The 24652-nt window shown below is 40.9% G+C and overlaps 1 protein-coding gene across 8 annotated transcripts in view; it reads left to right on the top strand.

Annotated features, from left to right (window-relative positions):
* The window catches only part of eya4 (EYA transcriptional coactivator and phosphatase 4), a 53551-nt gene that overhangs the window by 26310 nt on the left and 2589 nt on the right, over positions 1-24652 (top strand). For 2 of the 8 annotated variants that reach the window (XM_037751642.1, XM_037751646.1), the window contains 17 exons: positions 660-709; positions 3482-3603; positions 8036-8119; positions 8717-8794; positions 9460-9526; positions 9651-9793; positions 11253-11396; positions 11608-11690; positions 12677-12851; positions 15126-15262; positions 15449-15532; positions 19289-19378; positions 19984-20042; positions 20327-20487; positions 21681-21795; positions 22027-22148; positions 24405-24505. In XM_037751642.1, the coding sequence (XP_037607570.1) occupies positions 660-709; positions 3482-3603; positions 8036-8119; positions 8717-8794; positions 9460-9526; positions 9651-9793; positions 11253-11396; positions 11608-11690; positions 12677-12851; positions 15126-15262; positions 15449-15532; positions 19289-19378; positions 19984-20042; positions 20327-20487; positions 21681-21795; positions 22027-22148; positions 24405-24505 (1815 nt within the window). Of the gene's footprint in view, positions 1-659; positions 710-3481; positions 3604-8035; positions 8120-8716; positions 8795-9459; positions 9527-9650; positions 9794-11252; positions 11397-11607; positions 11691-12676; positions 12852-15125; positions 15263-15448; positions 15533-19288; positions 19379-19983; positions 20043-20326; positions 20488-21680; positions 21797-22026; positions 22149-24221; positions 24323-24404; positions 24553-24652 lie in introns of those variants that run through there. The other 6 variants (XM_037751644.1, XM_037751643.1, XM_037751645.1 and 3 more) reach the window with 6 other exon arrangements.

Below are 24652 nucleotides of genomic sequence, written 5' to 3'. Positions count from 1 at the left end.
AGGAATTTTAATAGAGAACCGCTGGCCGGCCGTCTCGCGCCGCATACCCTCACACACGGCGACGCACATGAAACCAGCCTGTGTGTGAGCGTACGCTGCGGTGGAAAGGCGTTGAAGCTGAAGTGTGTTTTCTTAATTCTTTTTTTTTTTTTTTTCAATGATGAAGGAAAAGTTCCAGCACGCAGTGATTGACACGACCAAATGTCTCGATCCGAGGCTCGATTTAGTGTCTACGCCGACACGTTTAAGGGTGAAGAGTGAGCCCTGTGACCTAACATGACCCCGCCGTGACCTTTCAACTCTTTAAGGGTTGAGGAAGGGGCCTTGAGCTCCGGATGGAGCGGGGTCACGGGTGAACAAGGGAAAGTTAATATCTGTCACTTAGACGCCAGTTAGCACTTCTGTCACGGTGGAGTTTGATTTATTATGATTTTAGTAACATATAAAGAATCTGAAAATATGAAGTCAATGCATTTTGTTTACATTTTTTGTCAGTTTCTTAGAAGTGCTGAGAGTGGGAATCAATATTGTTGATTATCACAACAGTTTGTGATGCTAATATAATTTGTCTGATTCATAAACACTGCTTTATGAGGCTGGTTTATGACACACTAAACACTAACGTGACGTGTGTTTCCTCTGCTCTGGTTTCTCTGCAGGTGAAGAAATCACACAGTGAATCTCATGTTCCAGACCCTTCAGACGCCAGGTACGCTCACATGTGTCTGTCTGTATAATATGACAAACAACTTTAGGTTTTTCAAAGCTCTATTTGTGTGTGTATGTTTTGGTTCTCTGGTCCTGGTGCAGAGAGGTGAGGTTTCACTGCAGTTGCGAGCTATGATGAGGTCACCAACACTTTCCCAAGACCTCAGTGTCTGACACACACACACACACAGTCACACCGAGGAAAAGATGTACTTATCCAATCGAAGCATGCTGTACACACGGCCATTTATTTAGAGCTGTTAGTCGATTAATCAAGCAACAGAAAAATAATCAGCAGCTATTTTGATAATCGGGGGATAACCGGGCTGCACAATTATGGCCAAAATGTGATATTTTGATCAATATTGAGATCACGATTATGTATCACGATTATTCATTGATCTTAGGATCGACATATTTTTATTCCACTTTCACATTATGAGCAGAGCACTGCTTTCATTTCCATGTTGTGCTACGTTCCTGCTAACGTACAAATCTTTGCATCAACAAGACTTAAAATAAAGTTCTGAACGTACCTGAATTCACTGCATTTTGCTTTCTGTTGTATAACAGAGAGCAGAGGGGCAAAACGAGTAATGCATATTATTCTTCTACTCCGGGAATGCAGCCGCAACATTTAGGAAAGTTTTTCACAGGCTTTCGCTGTATGGCGCGCACCAGCCGCATGTACAGCTCCCTTTTAGTAAAGTGAAAAAAAACTTGATCGCCTCCTGGTGGCTGGCTGTTAGTTTAGGAATTGATTTAATTGGATATGCAGCAGAGTTTTCCAGCAGAGCCCGCACTTTAAAAGGTCAATATCACAGTTTATCATGTTCATTTCATTGTGAGAAGCCAAAATCGTGATTAATATTCATTTAATTGTGCAGCACTAGTTCCAGCTCCTCAAATGAGAGGATTTTCTGCTTTTCTTTGTCATATATCATTGTCAACTGAATATCTTTGCGTTTTTGGCATTTGGCCGGAGAAAACAAGACGTTTACTTTAAAGTCGTTACTTCAGGCTCTGGGAAGTTGTGATTGGTGTCTTTTTTTTTTTTTTTTTTTTACATTTCATGCAGTAAAGAATGATGATGATAATAATATAGTAATAATAATAATAATAGCAGATAAATCAATAGTGAATATAATCGTTGCTTGCTCGCCTTAAACTATTTATTTCACACAATACACCATACACTGTGCAGTGCATATTTTTTTCATTGACCAGACATAATGCGAAAACCAGAAAAGAGTTTATGAAACACCAACTCCTGCCATCGCCTCCCGAGAGGAGCGAAACAGAGAGGGAAGAAAAAAAAAAAAGGACAAGGAGGGGAGACAGAATCATTTCCTGCTGTTGAGAGACAAAAGAAAAGGATGGATGAAGAGTGTTGAAGCACACAAGAGAGAGAGAGAGAGAGAGAGAGAGAGAGAGAAAAAAACTGAAAAAAAAGCACCATAAACTGTGAAAGTTCTTAACTGTTATTGCCAGAGATAATTTTAGGCTTTAGTTTGAAGTTAGGACTTGGCTAAATATCTCATCCACACTCTTGATTTTAAAACAGTGATCAGTGTTTTCAGTTCAAAATGTACAAGAGCAGAACGAGTGTTTAGCTGTAAATAGAAAAGAGAGTTGATTTAGTGTTTATCTTTCGTACGGTTTCTCTTTTGCGCCCTTTAGCTGCGTCTCTCTCTTCTGCTGAAAGCTATATGTTTATACCTGTCAATCTGACTGTGGGTTGCAGTCATGTGTGGCGATGCTATCTGCTCATAGCATTGAGATGGCCGGCTTCCAGACCGCGACACAGATGCTCTCTTTTAGCACACACACACGCACACACACATGTACACACACACGTACACACAGAGCGGTAGAACGGCAGCCCGCATTTGTATAATTCTCCCTCCATCTCTGTCATTTCTCGCTTTGATGTCTCGCACAAGTGTGACCAACCTGCGGGCTCACACACACCCACACACACACACACACGCACACACACACATGAGGTACTGTCCAAACACACACTGACTCAACATTAAACTATGTCCGCCACCAAAGGACATGTCAAAATGTGGGTTTGTGGCAACAGTGATGAAGAGTCATGAGTGAGTGTTTAATGTTGCTTTTCTTACACTGTCCATGCATGAAAGTTTATTAAAAAACACTTACACCTCTCACTCGGGGGTTATGAACCCCGGGGTGAGTGGTTGTTGCCGTGGTAACAACTAATCGGGATCCAAATAAACACTGATATATGAAAGGCGGACTTCTACTCAACCATAAATGCGCATCTTCATGTCTCTATTTACTTCCACTTACTCCACACACACACTCTCACTTTACCATTACCACCTTGTGTGCTGGTTCCAGTCATGCATGTGGAACACATTGTAAAACTAAAGCATGCTGGCAGGCTGTGGGTTTGTATTGGAGCCCAGAAGTGCACACACACACACACATACACACACTCCATAAAAGAGCCAGCAGGCCCGCAGACAATGTCTAGCGCCTCTGAACACATGCTCATGTAAGCTAACTGGTACGGAGAAGCATGGAGTTTATGACTTGTGTGTGTGTGTGTGTGTGTGTGTGTGTGTGTGTGGTTCCTGTGTGGATATGTCACTGAATGTGTTCAGCGAGATCTCAACGTAATATATAGAGGTGGGAGATTCCCAGCTGTGAGAGCATATTGCTGTTGATCTGTTATTCATTCAAAAATCGCAGTTCATCTTTATTTTCTCCCCCCCTCCTCCTCCTACCTCCCTCCCTGTAGGTCTATGGAAATGCAGGACCTAGCCAGTCCTCATAACCGCGTGGGAGGTGGAGATTCGACGGGCTCCAAGCTGGACAAGAACAACCTTGGCAGCCCCTCCATCACCACCAATGGAACAGGAGGTGAGAAGGCAGAATGTGTTTGGTGTTGCAGTAATGAATGGGCAGTTGTGGTGTTTATGGTAGGAAGGTTAATTTTAGCTATAGTTTTCACCTTTATTTATGTATTTTTTTTATCATGAAGACAAAATGTGCTGATGACACTTAAAGCCGTCAATATAAGCCCCATAGATGTGGGTCGGTAGGGGCCTACTACACCCAATAGTAGGTTTTATCATCTATTCACATGGTTGATCACCGAAAGAAGGTATAAAAGAACACGACAGCGACATCTAGCAACTGTAGTAATTATGACCGTTACAGAAGCAGAAGTCAGGTGCTGTAGTAGACAGCAGGAAAGTCCATGTGGTGGAAGCCGGGGGCGATAGATGGGACACAAAAACTAGGGCTTTCGAGAGGAGGTTTCGCATCCTGTGTGAAACTAACAATGTGTAAATGTCTTTGTGTTTCCAAGCGTTTACTTCACTTTTGAAATGTAGTTATTTTAAGCAAAAACAATGTTTTTCCCGAAACTTAACCCAGTGTTTTGTTGCCTAAACTGAAAGGAGTTGTAGTTTTGTTGCCTAAACCGAAAGAAGTTGTAGTTAAGTTGCCTAAACCTAAATGTTTTCATTGTCTAAACCTAAAGAAGTTGCAGTTTTGTTCTCTAAACCTTAATAAGTTGTAGTTAAGTTTTCTAAGTGTTTTCATTGTCTAAACCTAAAGAAGCTGTAGTTTCCTTGCCTTAACCTAACGAAGTGTTTTAGTTGCCTAAACCTAAAGAAGCTGTAGTTCCATTGCCTTAACCTAACTAAGTGTTTTAGTTGCCTAAACCTAAAGAAGTTGTATTTTAATTGCCTAAACCTAGAAGTGTTTTAGTTACCTAAACCTAAAGAAGCTGTAGTTTTGTTGCCTAAACCTAACTAAATGTTTTAGTTGCCTAAACCTAAAGAAGTTAGATTTTACTTTACTTAACCTAAAGTGTTTTAGTTGCCTAAACCTAATGAAGTTGTAGTTTTGTTGCCTAAACCTAACTAAGTGTTTAGTTGCCTAAACCTAAAGAAGCCGTTTTGTTTGTGTTGCTTTTAAGTTTCAAGTGTAGTAGGCCCCTACTGACCCATATCTATGGTGATTATGGCGACCGACAACGCCTATTTAATGGCATGATAACAGTCGATTTGGGTGCATCTACACATATTGCCAAGAGTTAGATGAGAAGATTGATACCATCTTCATGTCTGTATAATAAATATGAAGCTCTAGCCAGAAGCTGATTGGACTGGAAGTAGTGGAAAACAGCTAGCTTGGCTCTGTCCAAAGGTAATAGAAATACTGTTTACACTTTTTATTTGTACGGATGAAACAAAGAGATAACATGTTATTTAGTGAGCTTTAAAAGGTGCTGTTAGGCTGTAGCTTTATATTTACCCTACAAACATGAGAGTGGCATCGATCTTCTCATCTAACTCTCGGCAAGAGAGCAAATAAGTACATTTCCTTAAATGTCAAATTATTCAATTAAGTAGATCAATCTGTTTTCACCTGAAATGAAGACCAGTAAAAGAGTGAGTGATGTCTTAGAAGTCAGGACATCGGAGACAATCTCGTTTTGTAAACAAAATAAGAAAATATATAAAGAGTAAGCACCTCTACTGTAGCCTACATGCTGTTCATTGTTTTTTTCCGGGAGAGATGCACTTCCAGTTTTTTATGATTCTAGCTCCTGCTCCAGCAGAGTTTGGAAGTGCATATTGTAAATCACTTTCGGCAAAAGAAATGATGAGTGTAATGTGAGGTAATGAAATCTATTGCAAAATCATCAATCAGGAAGATTTTCAACATGCAGAGATAAGTACTTTTAAAGGAATTTATAGAGACGGAAACACATGCAAACACACGCATACACACACACAGCTTGTGCTGGCATGAGGAGGACTTGAGTAAACCACTGGAGAATGTGTGTAAACACACGGTGAAGCACTTCTGCTCTCCTCCGCTAACCGCTTAGCAAAGTGTGTGAGTGTGTATGTGTGTTTGTGTGTGTGTTCAAGCCCAAAATCCCCCTGGAAACTATTCACTCTACGAGAGCATTAAAGCATCACAGCTCTCTTAGATGTCAACACCAGCGAACGCTCTCATCTCTGTCTTCTTTTTCTTTTTCTTCTGTCTGTTTCTCTTTCCTTTTTCTCATCTTTTTCTACATGTCACCCTTGATCTCCTCCTCTCTCAGTCTCTGTCCTCTGCAATATGTTTTTGACAAGGCAGTTTGATGTAATCGCACTGGATATAAGTGCTTTTGTTGAGGGCGATCCTTTGATCTATTGCTGAATTTAACAGGCGATGGAAACTAATGTAATGGAAAAAGTGAGATAGTGCATTTTTAGTCAACTTGATGTGTCAACACACACACAGTCACAGAAATAGCCGTGCCCAGAGTGGATTTAATTTAGTGCATTCGGACCATATTAGAGCACGTTAAATCATTTTTGATGAGCTCACACTTAATGGTTTGAGCAGACAGAGCCGGGACTACACGCTCACAGCCAAAACAAACTACATACCCAACATTCCCCTCACCTGACATCAGACAGAGCTCGGGCCCGTGGGCCATCTCCATAGCAACTCATTTGTCTTCATCAGGGCTTGTCCGATGGGCTGAATTGCTCCCCGAGGGGATTAAGTTGTCCAGAATTAAATTCTCAGATGGTCACCGATGATGAGTTTTAATCATGTTCAGAGAGAAAAGTAACTTCATAAAACAGCATGGTGGATGTTAAGGTGGTTAACAGGTGTGCTTCTCTTTTGAGAATAGTTTGGGAAAATGCGCTTTATTGCTGTGTTAAAGCGGCTATAATCAATATTTTTATATTTACGACACATCACATGACTACTTGTATGTGAAAAGTGACGCCCGTAGTGACTAACCCCGCAGATAATTATCATCCAACTCTGCAGTTTCCCCTCACCTGTATGTATGGAGCATTTCAGTGCCTTTCAGCTCATTGTTTTGGTTTTACAGCCCACAAATTTACTGTTTTGCTTCACTCTCATCAGCATAGTTTCCATCCTGACTTTGTCTCTCTGCCATCAAATGGCAGAGAGACAAAGTTAGCGATTAGCTTGTGAACATAGTGGAACATTTAGCATCTTATAAGCCAGATATTTCCTTCAGAAGTCGGTGGAGAACAGAGCTAAACTTACTTTAAAGGAGAGTGAACTTTGTCACTCCATAGGAAATGTTGCTCGTCTCCGCTGAATGTTTAAATAGGCAGCTGTTTGCTGAGAAAGTTTGCCATTTTAACTTTATAAGGTAACAATATGTCAATGTTGTGTTTACAGCTTGTTTCTGCTGCCCCCAAGTGGCCAAAGAAATCAGTTATTGCAGGTTTAAATGTGAAGCTACAGCCAGGAGATGGTTAGCTTAGCTCAGCATAAAGACTGGAAACAGGGGGAAACAGCAGCCTACCAGCACCTCTAAGCTCACTAACTAACACGCTTTATCTTGTTTGTTTAATCTGTGCAAAAACCAAAGTGTAAAATCAACAAGTTGTGTTTTTTTCTTGGGCAGACATAGTGACTTCATGTAGACTGCGTCCGAAATTGCACACTACTACATACATAATATGTGTACTATCGTTCACCATACTTTTGTGTGAATAAACAGTAGTATGTACCTTTTTGGATGCACAGAGCAGTAATTTACGTCGGCACTTCCCGAGAGCCTCCCTGCCAGTTGGAGATGTGTAACCATGGTAACCCGTGCCAACCTCATGTGACCAAAACGACTTGTGAGAATCAAAGTCTGAACTAATATAAAAACATATAGGCTATTATGCCTAGCAAAGTGAAATGTTATACTTACACGTACATTGAAGCGCTATTGATGTTACAGAGCTGTCCGTCAACGTCCGTTATGAATGTCGTCGTCACTACCGCATTGTATTGTGGGATATTTGTGCCGCTGTAGTGTCTAGCATTGCATACTATAATGTTTCCCCGTAAATAGTATGCAATTCACGTATCATTGGTTTCTATACTAAGGTTTCGGACATACTAAAAAATCTCACATACTGTTTTAGCGTACTAAATAGTATAGAATTTTGGACGTTACCATAGTCCCTGCTGGTAGCCTTACTAGTAGGCAGATGCTTTACATTTGGGTAGAGAAAGACTGTCCCTCTGCGTTCATTTTTTATGCCAAGCTAAGTTAACAATTTATGGCTCTAGCTTCATATTTAGCCTACAGTACAGACATGAGAGTGGTATTGACATTCTCGTATAACTCCTGGCAAGAAAGCAAATGTCAAACAATTTCTTTAAAAAATACCTTTTTACAATACAAATGTCTACTTTTGAAGATAAACAACACCATGTCCCCATACAGTAACTGAGACTGGCATCTGGTTCTCAGTGCGTCGTATCCTCACCACCACCTTCCCACCTTGCACCCCTTTAGGTGAAAACATGACAGTTCTAAACACGGCTGATTGGCTGTTGGGCTGCAGCAGCCCGCCCCCCGCCCCGGGCTCCAAGGACTATGGTACAGAGGTGCATGTGTGTGAATCCAAGGCCAGAGCGTATATTAACTTAAATGCAAAAGGAATGGTTCAGGCTGGTCCTAGATCTGATGTGTTTTTTTGTTTTTTTTTTGTGCCAGAATTGCAGTGATTTTTTTCTTTTGCTGTGCAGTGTTCCTTGCTCTTTGGATCCCATTGGATTTATCACAGTGTGTGTGGAGTCGTTATATAAATAGTTCCAGGGTTCCCACCAGTCAACACATTTATGAAAAGCTGGGGAATTTGATTTGCTTTAATTTGCTAGGGAAATAAGTTAATATCAGGGGGGGTCACCGTGCATGATTATATTTTTTTAAATTGAATCATTACCACACAACAAAGAAAGACATTCAAATAACCGAGGAGGAGTTAAAGTTTTAGGTCATGGTGGTGTTTTGACTTGGTCATTAAAAAGTAATTTAAAAGCTGTTCACATCAATTATAGTGGGAACCCTGCACACGGCATTTGCTCCCATACTGGAACTGCATGGTAGTTTTTTGTGTGTGTGTGTGTGTGTGTGTGAGTGATGGTACTTCTTTATTGGCCTCCCCTAACACCGATCTTTTCCGTCTTCCTTAAGTGAAAACAGAGCCTATGAACAACAGCGATACAGTCACCACGACAGGCGACACAGCACTGGACACATACGCAGGCTCAGGTAACATACACACAGAAATACGCTCATTTCCTCATCTAGAGGAAAAAACTAATTCACACGTCTCTCCGTACTAGTCAGCTCTGTATCACTCTGTTTTCTCAGCCACACACAAACACCATCATCCATTTCAGCTCCGCGGTAGGCCCGCTGAAAGCTTTAATCCCGTGAAGTATTGCCTGTCCTTGGATTGCGTCATCAAAGGCTGGCAGGGGGATGAGAGAGAGCGAGGGACATTTTTACACTTGTCTTCTTTTTTTTTTTTTAGACTCGCACACGACCCCGTGCTCCTTCACACACACACACACACACACACTGAGACGCAAAACCATTAAGCAACGCACCGTGAGGGTTTAGACGCAGCGGGGTGTTTGTCAGTATTGAGCTCTGACATCTCAATGACCACAAACAGACATTGTGTTTTACCATGAGGCCCGCTGTAAGGGGTTTTCATGGACTTGCTTTGCTCTCTAAAGGGGGAGAACTTGGCTCCTCTCCATTGAAAATGCTTCAAATTATGTTTACTGGAACTCAAACGAGCCCGAGGCCTTGAATTGTGCAGTTCAGGAGTGGTTTTGTTCAATGTGAAAGGAAACAGAAGATTTGAGCTGACACCATCCGTAACCTTGTGTTTGCCTTGTTGTTTTTGATTACTGTGCTGTTTTTAGTAATCACCAGCAGCGGGTACAGCCCTCGTTCAGCCCACCAGTACTCCCCTCCGCTCTACCCATCAAAGTAAGTCTGGCTTTTTTACACAACAGAGGCTGCTTTCTAAGAATTCTTATCAGCACATCGTCTCATATGCTTCATCCTTATCGTCCTATTCTGCCATCGCCTGTCATCTCCTTTCCTTTCCCAGGCCCTACCCTCACATCCTCTCCACACCGGCAGCCCCTCCCATGCCGACGTACGCCGGGCAACCCCAGTTCAGCAGCATGCAGCAGTCGACCGTCTACACTGCTTACGCCCAGACAGGACAGGCATACGGACTTTCCTCCTATGGTATCAATGAACACACAGTGACATACAGTAGCTGCCCTAACAAACACATATAAACAGCTATGGCTGGGCATATATAATCATCAAAACGATATAAAATGTCTATCGTATATTTTTCTTTTATCGTGATATGGGCTAGGCCTGTATTTATTTATTTTTCTCTTTAATTTCACTTAAAACGTATGTTCATTTTGCACTCCAGTTCTTAAAATGAGAAACAAATTGTCAAGTATTTAATTCACGCAGGAGTATACAAAAATATGCTTTACCGTGTGGTTATTTCATATGGACTATTTATTTATTGAATTACCAGAAAACAATCTTATTTATCGCAAATTAATCGCACATTTTTTATCTGTTCAAAATGTACCTTAAAGGGAGATTTGTAAAGTATTTAATACTCCTATCAACATGGGAGTGGGCAAATATGCTTGCTTTATGCAAATGTATGTATATATTTATTATTGGAAAACAATTAACAACATAAAACACTGACAAATACTGTCCAGAAACCCTCACAGGTACTGCATTTAGAATAAAAAATATGCTCCAATCATTACATGGCAAACTCAAGCCCAACAGGCAACAACAGCTGTCAGTGTGTCAGTGTGCTGACTTGACTATCACTTGCCCAAAACTGCATGTGATTATCATAAAGTGGGCATGTCTGTATAGGGGAGACTCGTGGGTACCCATAGAACCCATTTTCATTCACATATCTTGAGGTCAGAGGTCAAGGGACCCCTTTGAAAATGGCCATGACAGTTTTTCCTCACCAAAATTTATCAGAAGTTTGGAGCGTTATTTAACCTCCTTTGCAACCATCTAGTATGACATGGCTGTTACCAATGCTTTAGCTTTAAAACTGAGCCCACTACAACCTCCGAGAGATCGATTGTGCTAATGCGTTAAAGAAATTAGTGGCGTTAAAACGAATTTGCATTAACGCTTTATTATCGCGTTAACTTTGACAGCCCTAAACGTGATATTTATAATTATGAAGGTATGAAATTACCTATATCATAATGTTGGCCATATCGCCCAGCCCTAGCAGCACATGTATTCTGTAATCCACTGTGAACAAAACTTAAGAAGTGTTACTCTTTGGTAAGATTTACTAAAATGGAACTACAGGTCTTAATGTACTCCGAGTGAAGATTAGTGGAATAGAGGAAAACATTGTCGGGTCTTTTCTGTGTGGTTATAAATGGACAAAACCACATCATTCAAATTAAATTGTAATAGGAAAAGGAAATGCACAAATTAAAATTAGATTAATTTACTCTCGTTTTTCAATTTGCTGATGTGATTGGCTACAAGCAAACAAAACTTGACATAGAGAGATCTTTTGAAGCCAAACCAAAGAGGGTCATGAATGGAACTCAATGCAAGTAAAGCCAGAATGTCAACCGTTTTTAACGTATGCAAACACTGTATAATATTCTTGTTTTTCTTGTCACAGACCTCGGTGTGATGCTGCCGGGCATTAAGACAGAGGGCGGCCTGGCCCAGAGTCAGTCTCCTCTGCAGACGGGCCTCAGCTACAGCCCCGGCTTCACCACGCCTCAGCCCGGACAGACTGCATACTCACCCTATCAGATGCCAGGTCAGATGGAAACATATACTATCAAACACTTCACTTGTCACTCCCACCTCAATTGAATTTGTTTTCCTGTTCAAAAATGAAGGAACTATCCTCAGTATTTTTATATTCTTGCTGAAAATAATCTTACATTTCAATGCTATGACTTTGCACACAGTTCAAGTGTGTTTTTCTGTGTCCATCTCTGATTTCATCCTCTTCTTTTTGTCCAAAGGTTCCAGTTTCACTCCTTCCTCAGGCCTCTACGCCACCAACAACTCAGTGTCCAACCCCGCCAACTACACTGCCACACAGCAGGTACCGCAGTGTGTATGTGTAGGCTTGTCCTACATTTAAGTTTAAACCACTGATACAGTCCAGCTGGAAGTTAGCTTAAGCACCACCTATTTTCCCAGGCCCAATAAGAAAGCCTATTTCCCAAGGGAGTTCTCTCCAGAGCAGATCAACCACGCTTCACGTTTGTCTGAGTGGTCAAACGAATGTTGTTTTCCTCATTATGCTAGCTCAAACTAAAGATGATGATTTTGTACAGTGGTGCAGTTGCGATAGTATTTGAGACCAGAAGCGGTTTTACAGTCACGCTCCCACGCAACTTTTCCTCATTCAAGGAATAAAATCTAATTACGCTGTGACCTCGCAACAGGGACAAACACACATTTGTGAAAAGAGTGTTTTGTTCTGAATATTTCTCTATGTCCATGTGATGAATTGTATTGTGGTAGTAAAATGCTTAAAGGGGGATTTTAATGTCCCACTATGATGGATGTGGCTGTTTCAAGGGAGAAAAGTCAAGGTTTGGCTTGTGTGGGTGGATTAAGGGGAATATAGTGTGTGCATGTATGAGTTTAACAGAAAAAGAGAAAGCAAGCAAGAGATGGAAAGAGAGAGAGAGAGTCTGTGTGTATACAGTATGTTTTAATTTGCATACACACTTTGCTGACTACACACCAAAAATGTGCGCGTGTGAGTGCATTCATGTGGTGTGCTCCACTTTATAAGGACTCGTAGAGATGGACGTAGTGACAGGTTTAGAGAGCCGACTCGTAAAAGCGCCCATCTCCACTGGGTCAGTAAAAAGCAGCAACACAAGGCTTTAATTGTTTTTGGAGATATAAACTACAGAATCGAGGGAATAAAAGATTACAGAAATGAAAAGGAACACTTGTAAAATCTCTCTTCAAAAGTCAGTTTGAACCTCTCCAGACAAGTGAAACATCTCAATTTTCCCTGTTTTATTTTTTTTCCTTTTTGTCTTTGCACTCTTGTGTGCTCATTCTCTGCAGGATTATCCCTCATATACGACGTTTGGCCAAAACCAGTATGCCCAGTATTATTCCGCCTCCAGTTATGGGACTTATATGACCTCCAACAGCGTGGATGGCACAGGCACCACGGCGGCCTACCAGCTGCAAGATCCCGCCCCTGCCATGACCGGACAGGCTGCTGAACTTCACCCAGGTTTGTATTAAAGAGGACCTATTCTGATCATTTTCAGGTGCATACTTGTATTTTGACTACAGGTAAATGTGTTACTTGGTGACATCCAATGTAAAATGGTCATGCACATCCAAAACCGTAGTAGGTCGGTGCTGGACCAGTAGAAGACAGCAAGGAAAAACGTAGAAGAAGGTTCGCACACTTCAGCTCCCTTTAAGTGTAATTTATTGGCACATCTTAGTTAGTGACATTTCGAGCAGATGCTCTTCTTAAAAGGTAAATGCTCTGGTCACATGATATTCACAGGATACCGCCAGTGACCCAAATATCCCACATATAATCACATGTTACATGTATATTAAGAAAAACACATAATATACAAAAATATACCTAATATGTAGTTTACCTTTTAAGATGGCATCTCTGTGCAAATTTATTAAGTCTGAAGAAGAGCATCTACTCGAAACGTCACTAACTAAAGGTTGGTATACACTCTACGATTTTAGTCCGTTTCTGGCCGGCATTTTGAATGGCAAGACCCATTTTAGAGTCGGATCGAAGACCGATTAGCTCATCCTGACCGGCCGTCGGACAGCCGGATGAATTTCTGACATGTCAGAAATTTGTATTTTTGGTTTCCCCAATGATTCCCCAACGTCAGTGCCTTTTCTCTACTCTTTTTACAGTAATCAGAGCATAGCTATCAAGTGTGTACAGTGTGAGCACTCAGGTTGTGGCTGACGATCGGACCGTACAGTGTGAGCACATAAATCGCGAGCTTTGCAGCAGTAGGAGTTGGAGTTACACAACAACATTTCTAAAATCGTACAGTGCATGCCCAGCTTTAGATGTGCCAATAAATTGCACTTAAAGGGAGCTACAGTGTGCGGACCTTCTTCTACATTTTTCATTACTTGGTGACATCACCACGTTACGGAAGAAAAGGTGGGACTTCAAGCGAGCATTTCAGGCAGTTCAGGAGCAGTGTTTCCGTGGGGGAGAGTAACTATCTTTGGCATCAACTTTGGGCTTTGTAACTTTGCAGACCTTTTACATACAGAAAAAAACTATGTAACAAGGAAAGGAAAAGGAAAAAGCACAAACGCATTATAGGTCTTCTTTAAAAAGAAGCAGATCACGAACACTCCTACCACAGTTCTAACTCCATGAATATGCCAACAAATGTCAGATTTCTCACCATTCCTCGATACTGGCTCCACAATCTTGTTTCCAGTAGAAAAATACCACAGTTCGAGTAACTGAGTTCAAAACTCTCTTTCACCCATGATGAAGCACAGGAAGTAACTTCAGGCTGTAGCCATAGTTACCTGGCATCGCACTCGCTAATTGGGGGATCGGCATATGTTTACATTAGCCGCTCAGAGACTTTGATTAGAGTGAAGTTATGTTAAATATTGCACTTTTGTGGACAAGTCGGAGAAAAGAGAAGAGAAAGAGCTCAAGTAAACCCATATGTACAGAAATATGGCTTGGTATTCTATTTTTGTTTCTTTTTTTTCCCATTTTTCCTTTGGTTTATCTTGGCTGTAATTCAGGAAGCCTGATTAAAGGAGCTTATCATTCTTCCTGTCACTGGCACTTTCCCTCTCGTCGCTTTTCTCACTGTTTCTCTTTTTTCTTGAGTTGGTATCTGTGTGTGTGGGGTGGGGGGGGTTTGTCGCTCATATGCTCTTTGTGTCTTTTTTGTGTCTTTATCCACCCCCTCTCTCTTGGTCTCTCCCTGATTGAGACATAACAATATGAGAGGCGAAGCTTAGAGTCTGGTTCTGGTTACCACACAGCAGTGGGAGCATATGGCATTAGGAGGGTGTGTGTGTGTGTGTGTGTGAGCACAAGAATGTGTGTGTGCGCTCATGTATGCTCCTGCAGAATTTCGTATCTTTGCAAAAAACTTTTCTGATTTATTGCACAGCTCCCTCTTTCCCCTCCTCTGTTAAATCTCTACATGTTATCATGAATCAGTCAGAACACCAGTGGTACTTTTGTTTGGGTTCATTGGTAGTCTTTAAGTTGATCTGTTGTGCCAATTACCTTGAATTATTAAACCTGACAAGACGGCTTATTACTGTACAAAGTCTGAGTTATCGCTTTTCCTGAAGTGGATACTCCAGAACACCTGTGGGATCGGCTCAAACCACATCATTACTGCTTTCATGCAGTCAGTGAATACAGCTTGTGATTTGCTTGTGCAGTTTTGAGAAGGACATTTGATCATTTTGTAAATTTTAAATGTTTCAAATGTTTAGCCTTGCCTGTGTTTGTGTACACTCTCAGGGGACTTTGATACAGTGCAGAGCCCCTCCACGCCCATCAAAGAGCTGGATGACCGAGCCTGCCGGAGTGGGGGGTCCAAGTCCCGGGGCAGGGGCCGCAAGAACAACCCCTCCCCTCCCCCTGATAGTGACCTGGAGGTAAGGGACCAAAAAACACCCACTTGACGCTTAAAGTACTGACTGAATATTCCACTCAAATCTCGATGGTTATGTGGTATTCCCTGATAGAGAGCACGACCACCCATGTCACTGTCCAGTTGAGCATGAATGTCCATATGTGCTAAAAGGATGGACATAACCATCTCACTTTTTTTTGCTCTCCAGAGGGTGTTTGTGTGGGATCTGGACGAGACGATCATCGTCTTCCACTCTCTGCTCACGGGCTCCTACGCACAGAAATATGGCAAGGTAGGATCCTGCCTTCACTGGCTGCCTCGTATTATTGTGTTTTAATTTCTATAGACATCCTGCACTACACCAGTCTACTTCTTTCCGTCTTAGGGCTGCTCAAAGTGGGGCCCATGGGCCGTCAGATTTGATTTGGCCCACCAGATGTTAGCAAATTTTTTTTTCGCTTTTAGAGTGAAGGGACTTGTATCACATGAAACTAGAAAACCTAAGGAATCCATTGCTTGTCAGAAAGGAGGGTAAATAATGTTCCAATGTTGACATGGCCATTTTCAAAGGGTTCCTTGACCTCTGACCTCAAGATTTGTGAATGAAAATGGGTTCTATGGATACCCACGAGTCCCCCCTTTACAGACCACGTTTGTACTACTCCCATGCAGTTTTGGGCAAAAACATGCAGTTTTTTGAATGCAGTATAAATGTTTTTTTTTTGTCTATTCTAACAAGACTCGGTCAAAACCGAGCATATGGTTGGACCGTGTATGGTCAGTCTGTGAATTTGTGGCTAAATTATTACACAAATAGTCAGTGGTCATTTCTATAATGTTAAATCCAGCGGTACATGCCACGAGGTCTGGCGAGGACGCAAGTGGGCGCGCTGCTCGACTCAACTGGCTGTTCAAGCGGTGACGTACCCTATCGTGAAATGCATGTGATTGGTGCTTGATTTTCCCATGTTGTTACATGGCGGCCTGCTCGTAAACTTTCTGTTATTCCGTCTAAACATTCCACCAAAATCTACTTTTGAAAACATTTTAAGGGAGAAATAGGCAATGCCACTGCTGAATCTCGTTTAGTTTGACACCTTGCAAGGCTCCAGATCAGAACCTTTTACATTGGTTGCACTGGTGCGCCTAACTTTTTTCATTTAGGCAAACCAGCACATAATTTAAGTGCACCTAAAAATGTTCACCGTGCATTTTGGCAACACAATAATACATTTCAAGCATTTTGTTAGTTTCGGACGCACTGAGCAGTAATTTACGTTACGTCTACGTCACTTACTGAGAGCCTCCTTGCCGGTTGGAGACGTGTAACCATGGTAACCCGTGTCAACCTCACGTGATCAAAATCATGATACACAATTACGTCATCTTAATTGATAATAACTAACTCATAACTAATGATCACTTTGCACTAAAGTTCTGAATAAAATGAGAAAATACTCAGTCGTTTTCATTTGTCAAGTATTGAATACCCACAGGAGTATATAAAAAAAGGGTTTGCCATGTACTTATTTTATATAGACTATTTATTATATTGAATTACCAGAAAATGTGCTATATATATCATTATTGAGATATGATATTACCTATATCGGAATGGAAGATTTTGGCCATGTCGCCTAGCCCTGGTAGAGGTTGTTGGGGCCTATGTGAGACCTGTGTCAGGAAGAGCAGAAAAAAAATCTTATTTTCCCCCTTCTTGTTTTGTATAATGTGTTAGAAAAAATAGAGTTAATATTCTCCTAAAAATGAATAAATTCCTAAAAAGATAAACACCAACAAAGATAAAGCAGCACCGGAAAAAGCTCTATTTTGTACAGATGAAAATACAAAATCATCTACCAATGAGGCTAAATGTGATTTCATGGTAGGGATACTGGATTATTTATATACCTCCGAAACCAAACCCACGCCCTTACTTTTGAGAGGACTTGTTTTATCTCTAAATTTGACTTTTATGCATTTTATCTTTTATAAAATGCCTCTCACAATGAGCACACCATTCAAATAAGCTTAATTTCCCCTTAGTATATTATATTAACATTACAACATCAACTACTTCAGGAATGTTACGGTCAATTTAGTATGATGACAACATACATAAAACAAATCTGTAAATGCACTACATATTAAGAATACATTAAAAGTCCATAATAATTGCTATTACTTACATTAGTTGAATCATAATTTAACATGCTAATTTCGTACTTGGACTGATGGGATGGACTTTGGTGGTCTCGCCTATTCACCTAACAGCTACACCGCTTATAGTTCCCTTTATGTTTAATAGTTCTTGGCTCTGATCTGGGATCACCCTATGTGGCCCACGGATACAGATTTTTTTATTGGGTGATGTCGTTTCCTGTGGGCACCGGCGAAGCCACCAGCCTGCCTGTACGGGCTTTCCCGTCCCACTCCGCAGCCTGCAGAATCCGTTCTGATAATTCTTATTTGGCACTCAAACAAAAGCTGGCACGGCACACACACAACATTTGGAGCCAGACTCGCATCGGGCCATAGGCGTTTTTACAGATAGGGGTTGTGGGCACTGATGTACTTCCGAGTTGCTCTGCAGTCGTGGAATTTAATGTTTGGCAATTGGGATTTAATGGGTAAAAGGAAGGCCCTGGTGAGTTGTAAATTTCTGTGTGTGTGTGTGTGTGTATGAGAAAGAGAGCACATGTGGCCTTGTGGTTAATTCAGCTTGCATTGTTTTATATAGTAGAGAAATACTGAATACCAAAGGATAATATCACAAGTCTTGGCTGAAGTAGCATTCCTCTTGACTTGAAATGATGTCAATGGCTTAAATTAGGTTTTCATGTAACCTCTGATAACTTGTCATGTTTTGTATTAAAAATAATTGCAAGAGCATTTGTTCACCTCATTTGCTGCCGCTGCCCTCAAGAAATGTAGTGGCAGCTGTGTCTGTTCGCACCTCGCCCCAAAATAGTGTTTACACTGTTGACATAGCAACCACAAGTACCCTTCTCGTACGGGATTCTGCTCTAAATGATGTTTCACTTTTTTAATAACTATACATATATACACAGAGAGTTATTCTAACCAGGGATAATGCTCACATCATCATGAGGTGTTGAGTTTCCAGCGCTCAAATGATAACAGCGGAGGTGGAGAGTAGAATTGTTTCAGGCCAAAGTAATACTTGCAATTATCCATGATTGATTGAACTTGTCTGGCAAAATATATATATAAAAAAAAAAAAAAGCCACCTCAGCCTTTCTGGAGCCGAATTCAAACCGTTCGAAGGGAATAAATACATTTAAAAACTGTGAGTGTTTCGACACAGGCTGATGTCAGTGATTCTCCTTTGGCTGGCGGCCAGCATCATCATTACCTGAGAGACATAAGTGCCTCTTGTCTCTGTGATTGACAGGGGAAGCAGGGAAAGAAATCACTGCTATCACTGTTCACAGCTCTCAAGTTCTGGAGGGCTTCACACACTTTCTGTGCCTCACTTTCACTCTCCTTCCTGTTAGTTTCTTTCTATTCTGGTCGTCTGACGGCGTCAGCGAATCGCGCGGCAAGCTGTCGTCCCTTGCTGACCTATCACAGATGATGGTTTTTGCAGCTGAGCCCCGGGCTTACACACACACACACACACACACACACTCACACACTCACACACAAACCATTCACATACCACATACACTCCAAGCGTCTCCCTTTGAGGGTGCCTACTCTCTGCAATACACACATGAAGTCACACACTCTTCCTCTCGCCCCCCACAAACACCCCACCACCACCACCACCACCAAGCATGAGGAATGTTGATGGGACAGAACAAGTGCAACCTGTCTGTCAGCATCTGCTGTGATGAGTGGAGCGTACCAACTCTAAAAGTAGGGTTGGGGGGCCAGGGGTGTGAATTGGGAAGAAGTTGGGGGGGTTGTAAAAACTGAAATGTTTTTTTGGAAGAAGAGGAAGTGATGTCCCTCGGATAAGCCAATAATTTGTCATAATGGTGATTTTGTGATGATGATGATGATGATCTTCCTCTTCCATTAGGACCCTCCTATGGCAGTGACGCTGGGTCTGAGGATGGAAGAGATGATCTTCAACTTGGCTGACACGCACTTATTCTTTAATGACCTGGAGGTGAGACTCACATCACACTGACACATGCAAAAACACCCATGTGTTCATTTTTAAGGACATATTCAAATTCATCACAAAGAAAACAACATTAAGCACTTAAAAGTTTCTTGAGGCCAGGCTGTCATTCAGTTAAATACTATACTTTACTATACTATAATACTACTGCCCTCTAGTGGTGTAAAGTGGTGTAACACACCACTTACTGTCAGGGCTGCACCATGTTTATATTCTAATTTTAGTGCATGCTGTTTTGGTATATTTTTTTATGTTGCATGGATTAATACATTTATATACTACCAACCAGAATATGTTGGAAACATATTTTTAAACAGAGTAAATGTTTATTGTGACTTTATTTGTCTCAATACAGTTTATAGTTACTATTTATGTTGCTGTATAGCATTAAGTACCTTTTTTAATTAGTTTTTTCATGCTTCATTTGAATGAAGCAAATGCTCATAATGTATATAGCATACTTTTTTATTAAAAAAAAAGTTACTTATCCATGCATCTGCTCTTGTACTTCTGCTGCTGTGACACAATTTCCTTGTGTGGAATCAATAATATCTTATTTGCATGTTGTTTGTGTCTGTGTGTGTGCCCAGGAGTGTGATCAGGTACATATTGATGATGTTTCATCAGACGACAATGGCCAGGACTTAAGGTGAGGATTTAACAATTCACATTTGTTTAATAATTAGTACAATGTTAACATGTTATGGAGTTATTGTTTTTCATCGGCTAATAATTAAAATATTTGTTTTCTGTGGATTGGCTCTTAAAGTAAAATGTATTCTTTGTATTTTAAAGGTAGTAATGAATTGCATTCTTACAGATACGTACTGACAGTTATGTTTATAGTACTGAATAATGAAAATAATAATAATTTGATCTTTTTGTTCTAACAGAGCAGATTTTTCAAATAAAACATATCATTATTATTGACAGTACTTACAGTTTTGCAACTGATGGCTTCCATGCAGCTGCAACCAGCGCCAACCTGTGCCTGGCTACGGGTGTCCGCGGCGGGGTCGACTGGATGAGGAAACTGGCCTTCCGCTACCGACGAGTCAAAGAGTTGTATAGCTCGTACAAAAACAATGTGGGGGGTAAGCCAATCTGACGGGAGTTTGCTGGACACCAGGGGTAGACCAGAGCAGATATTAAAAACAAAACTGCTGTTGGCCAATACTTTTGGCTAATTCTCAATATAGTACTATTTTTTATTCAACCAGTTTCAGGCCAAAATGAAAAACATTTAGTGTTTCCTCTTGACATTTATTTATGGTAGTGTGGAAGCTATTCTAAAACAGTATTCAGACTGTAGGACATTAAGGGCCCTGTAAATGCAGCTTTGTATAAATACAACAACAAAAACCATTACAAATATTAAACGCAAATGAATTATGTGAGGAAACTATGGGGGCCATTATTGTAGCAGAACTATTTGCCAATGTGTGTGGAGAGTTGTCTAACTGTATCTCAATCCGTGTGTGCGTATCAGATTTGTAAATGTGTAAAAGAATCTCTAAATGCGCACTGCGATTTGTCAATGTGTACAGGAATCTGCAAATGTGTATTCAGAATATCTGTGTGTGCGTAATCAGGCTTATAAATGCCTGCCTGAGTTGTAACTGATGACTTGAAGCAAAAATACTTAATTCAGCTATTTATCTCTATGTACGCATTTACAGATTTGTCTACACATTTACAGATTTACGTACGCATTTAAAGATTTGTCTACACATTTAAATATTTATGTACACATTTACAGATTTGCCTACACATTTGCAGATTTTTGTCTACACATTTGCAGATTCTTGTACGCATTTACAGATTTGTCTCCACATTTACAGATTTATGTACGCATTTACAGATTTGTCTACACATTTAAATATTTATGTACACATTTACAGATTTGTCTACATATTTAAATATTTATGTACGCATTTACAGATTTGTCTACACATTTGCAGATTTTTGTACGCATTTACAGATTTGTCTACACATTTGCAGATTTATGTACGCATTTACAGATTTGTCTACACATTTGCAGATTTTTGTACGCATTTACAGATTTGTCTACACATTTACAGATTTATGTACACATTACAGTTTGTAATAGATAACACCAAAGCCAATATACAATATTACATTAAAGGCCCACATAACAGTGACTACACATGGGTCTAACCCTAGTGGACTGAACTTATTGTGTCTTTACCTTTCCTGTTATTTACCCGTGTGTGTGTGTGTGATGCCTGGTGCTGTGAGGGTTTACTAAAGTCATGCTGTGTTTTAGGCCTGCTGGGTCCTGCTAAAAGAGACGCCTGGCTGCAGCTCAGAGCAGAGGTGGAGGCTCTGACTGACTCCTGGCTCACCCACGCACTCAAGTCCCTGTCCATCATCAGCTCCAGGTGCCACTTTGTTATATGTATTCTTTCTTTCACAGATCCTGTGTTATCGCTCTCCTAGTCCTCCCCTCTGCTAATTAATAAGGTCAAGATTTAGGGAAGAGTGTGGGAACTAATCCATATTCAGCATCAAGGGACATTAACTCATGATCCATTCCTCCCTCTATCGATCTGTTCATCCATCATTCGCCCACCTTTACGTAATAAGGTCTGCTCTCTGTCTGTGTCCCACAGGAGTAACTGTGTAAACGTGATGGTGACCACAACGCAGCTCATACCAGCGCTGGCTAAAGTTCTCTTATATAGTCTGGGATCTGTTTTCCCCGTCGAGAACATTTACAGTGCAACAAAAATAGGTAAGGAACACACACGTTCCATAAATTCTAAATAACAATCCAATATTTGATGTGGAATGGAAGTAATTGAATAGTAACTTGACTTGACTGGTAATTTAACGGTGCAAAAGGTCACATGTATCTTGCTGGTTATCCATTATTTTGATGTGTGTTCATCTACTCCATATGTTACTGATATCCGGTTTCTTTTTATGATATTAAACTTGTTGCTTTAGTTGGGCTCAGGTTCACTGTGCCGCTGGTTGGGAATATTTGAGTTACAGTATGTTTTATTTTATACCCTGTGTGTGTGTGTGTGTGTGTGTGTGTGTGTATGTGAGAGAGAGAAAAAGTCCAACTGAACCCAGTACACATTAAATCAACAGATCATGCTGGTTACGCTTTGGCCAAACACACACAGCACCTTGACCTTGAGCAAGAGGCTATCAAGTAGTAGTAATAATATAGTATTCAGCGTAGTTTTATAAATACAATTATTATAATAGCTACACGGCTAGCATTATAGTACATCCTTCTCCCTTAATCAGTGCTCCCTCTTGCGTATAGCATTACAGTACCTTAGTAAGTGTTTTGATTCAGGGTTATGTGGTATTTCTCAGTGTCAATTTATACAATTTTAAAGTATTTATTTACAAGTGCACTGTGAAAAAAGACTGACAGGCATTACCTGTAACAATGGGTATTTATGATTTAAGATTGATCACAATATGTGACTGTTTATTTTTTTTACATACATTTTCTATGCACAGTGAATATAATTAAGCCATGCGAATGACCTCATGTAATCCCAGCATAGCTCCACCCGATTTCTACCTGAGCAGAAGTCTAATCAACCAGAATAATTGAAAGCTTGAAATATGGTTGTGCCGGGTCTTTAATATGTCATGTTTATTCACAGACTTATTCTCCAGCTCACGCTGACCTAAACAACATTATTATGCGTCCTCACCTCACACAAGGTCCTGATCTGGCCTTGAACCACTCTGACACTCGTGGGATCTTCCAGGCCGGATGCCCACATTCTGAATGGATTAGCCTGACCCTCAGCCGGTCCGTTACGCAACCGTTACGTACCGCAACTGTGGCACAACACTAAATCATATTCAACCGCACATCAATCTGAGCAAAGGAAACAAAACAACTTGGATAGGAGAGCCAAAACAATCAGGAAAGAAAACTCAATGCCAAAGTTTGTGTGTGTGTCTGTGATCTTATGTTACACCCGGTTCAACCCCATGGTGCCTTGATTGAAATGGACGTAGCGTTGTAGTAACAAAGTGACAAACGGCTGAGAGTTAAGACGCAAACAGACTGTGTAACGGTTTCAGGTCAGATGCCATATCCCACAAGCTCATTTTGCATATGGAATTACTCTGTATACAATTAGCATTGTGTATGTTGTATAGGAAGAAGGATAAAGGATACATCACATACGGCACATACGGGAACTTCGCAAAAAGTCAAGGCAGCGCCCCCTTTTGGGAGGAAGAAAACCGAAGACCCCATAGACTTCAATGCAATTTGACGTGTTTGAATTGTAATTTTGACAAATTTTTATGCATTCATCTCTTGTTATACAAACGTTTGTTTCATACACATTTCTAATAATTATTTTGCAACCTTGCCTGCACCTGAGCGATCCCGATACCTTGACAAATTCAGGTTGATCGACCAGATATTGCTAATCCAGACATCTATACATATTTGATTGAATCACATTAGGCTAAGTGTTGTCTGTGCATAACCAACGTGTTAATAGCCAACTGTTAGATGTTATAGGCTGCGATTTAGTTGGAGACGACAGTCTGATGCTGCTATAACGTTAATGTAAGACTGTATTACTGCAGCAGCCTCCCACTAAAGCTGATGTTAGTTAGCCTTGCTAGTCAGTAATCAGTGTGAGCTATCTGTTATGTGTATGTGTGTGCGTGTGTGTGTGTGTGTGTGTGTGTGTAAGCCTCCTCTCCCTCACACACCCTTGATGCACACAGCTCTGCCTCTTCCTTCATGTGTTTTATTTCCATCTAAATAACAAAGGAAAAAAACCTGTGAAAGCCATTTGTTTGTCTCCAGGCAAAGAGAGCTGTTTTGAGCGTATAGTCTCCCGCTTTGGCACTAACATTACATATGTTGTGGTTGGCGATGGGAAGGATGAAGAGCATGCGGCCAGCCAGGTAAACAAACTACTTCTGAACTTTGACCCCTCTGACCTTGTGACCCTCCTTCCTCCCCCTTGTTTATTTGTGTTTTTTGCAGGAAAAGAGAGTTGCTTTGAGCGCATAATGCAAAGGTTTGGCAGGAAAGTAGTGTATGTTGTAATTGGGGACGGTGTGGAAGAGGAGCAGGCGGCCAAAAAGGTAATGGACCCGCAACCTCACCCGTGACCCCGCCTACTCCACACAGTGTGAGCTCTGATTGGACGAAGCCTGCCTTTCTTTGCTGTAGAGGATTTGTGTTGGTCGTTTACTTTTTTTTTCTGTTCTACTTGCTGTTGCTTTTTTCCC

This window comes from Sebastes umbrosus, chromosome 18, assembly GCF_015220745.1.
Source record: "Sebastes umbrosus isolate fSebUmb1 chromosome 18, fSebUmb1.pri, whole genome shotgun sequence".
Lineage (NCBI taxonomy): Eukaryota > Metazoa > Chordata > Actinopteri > Perciformes > Sebastidae > Sebastes > Sebastes umbrosus.
This window is presented reverse-complemented; position numbering and strand designations above follow the sequence as displayed.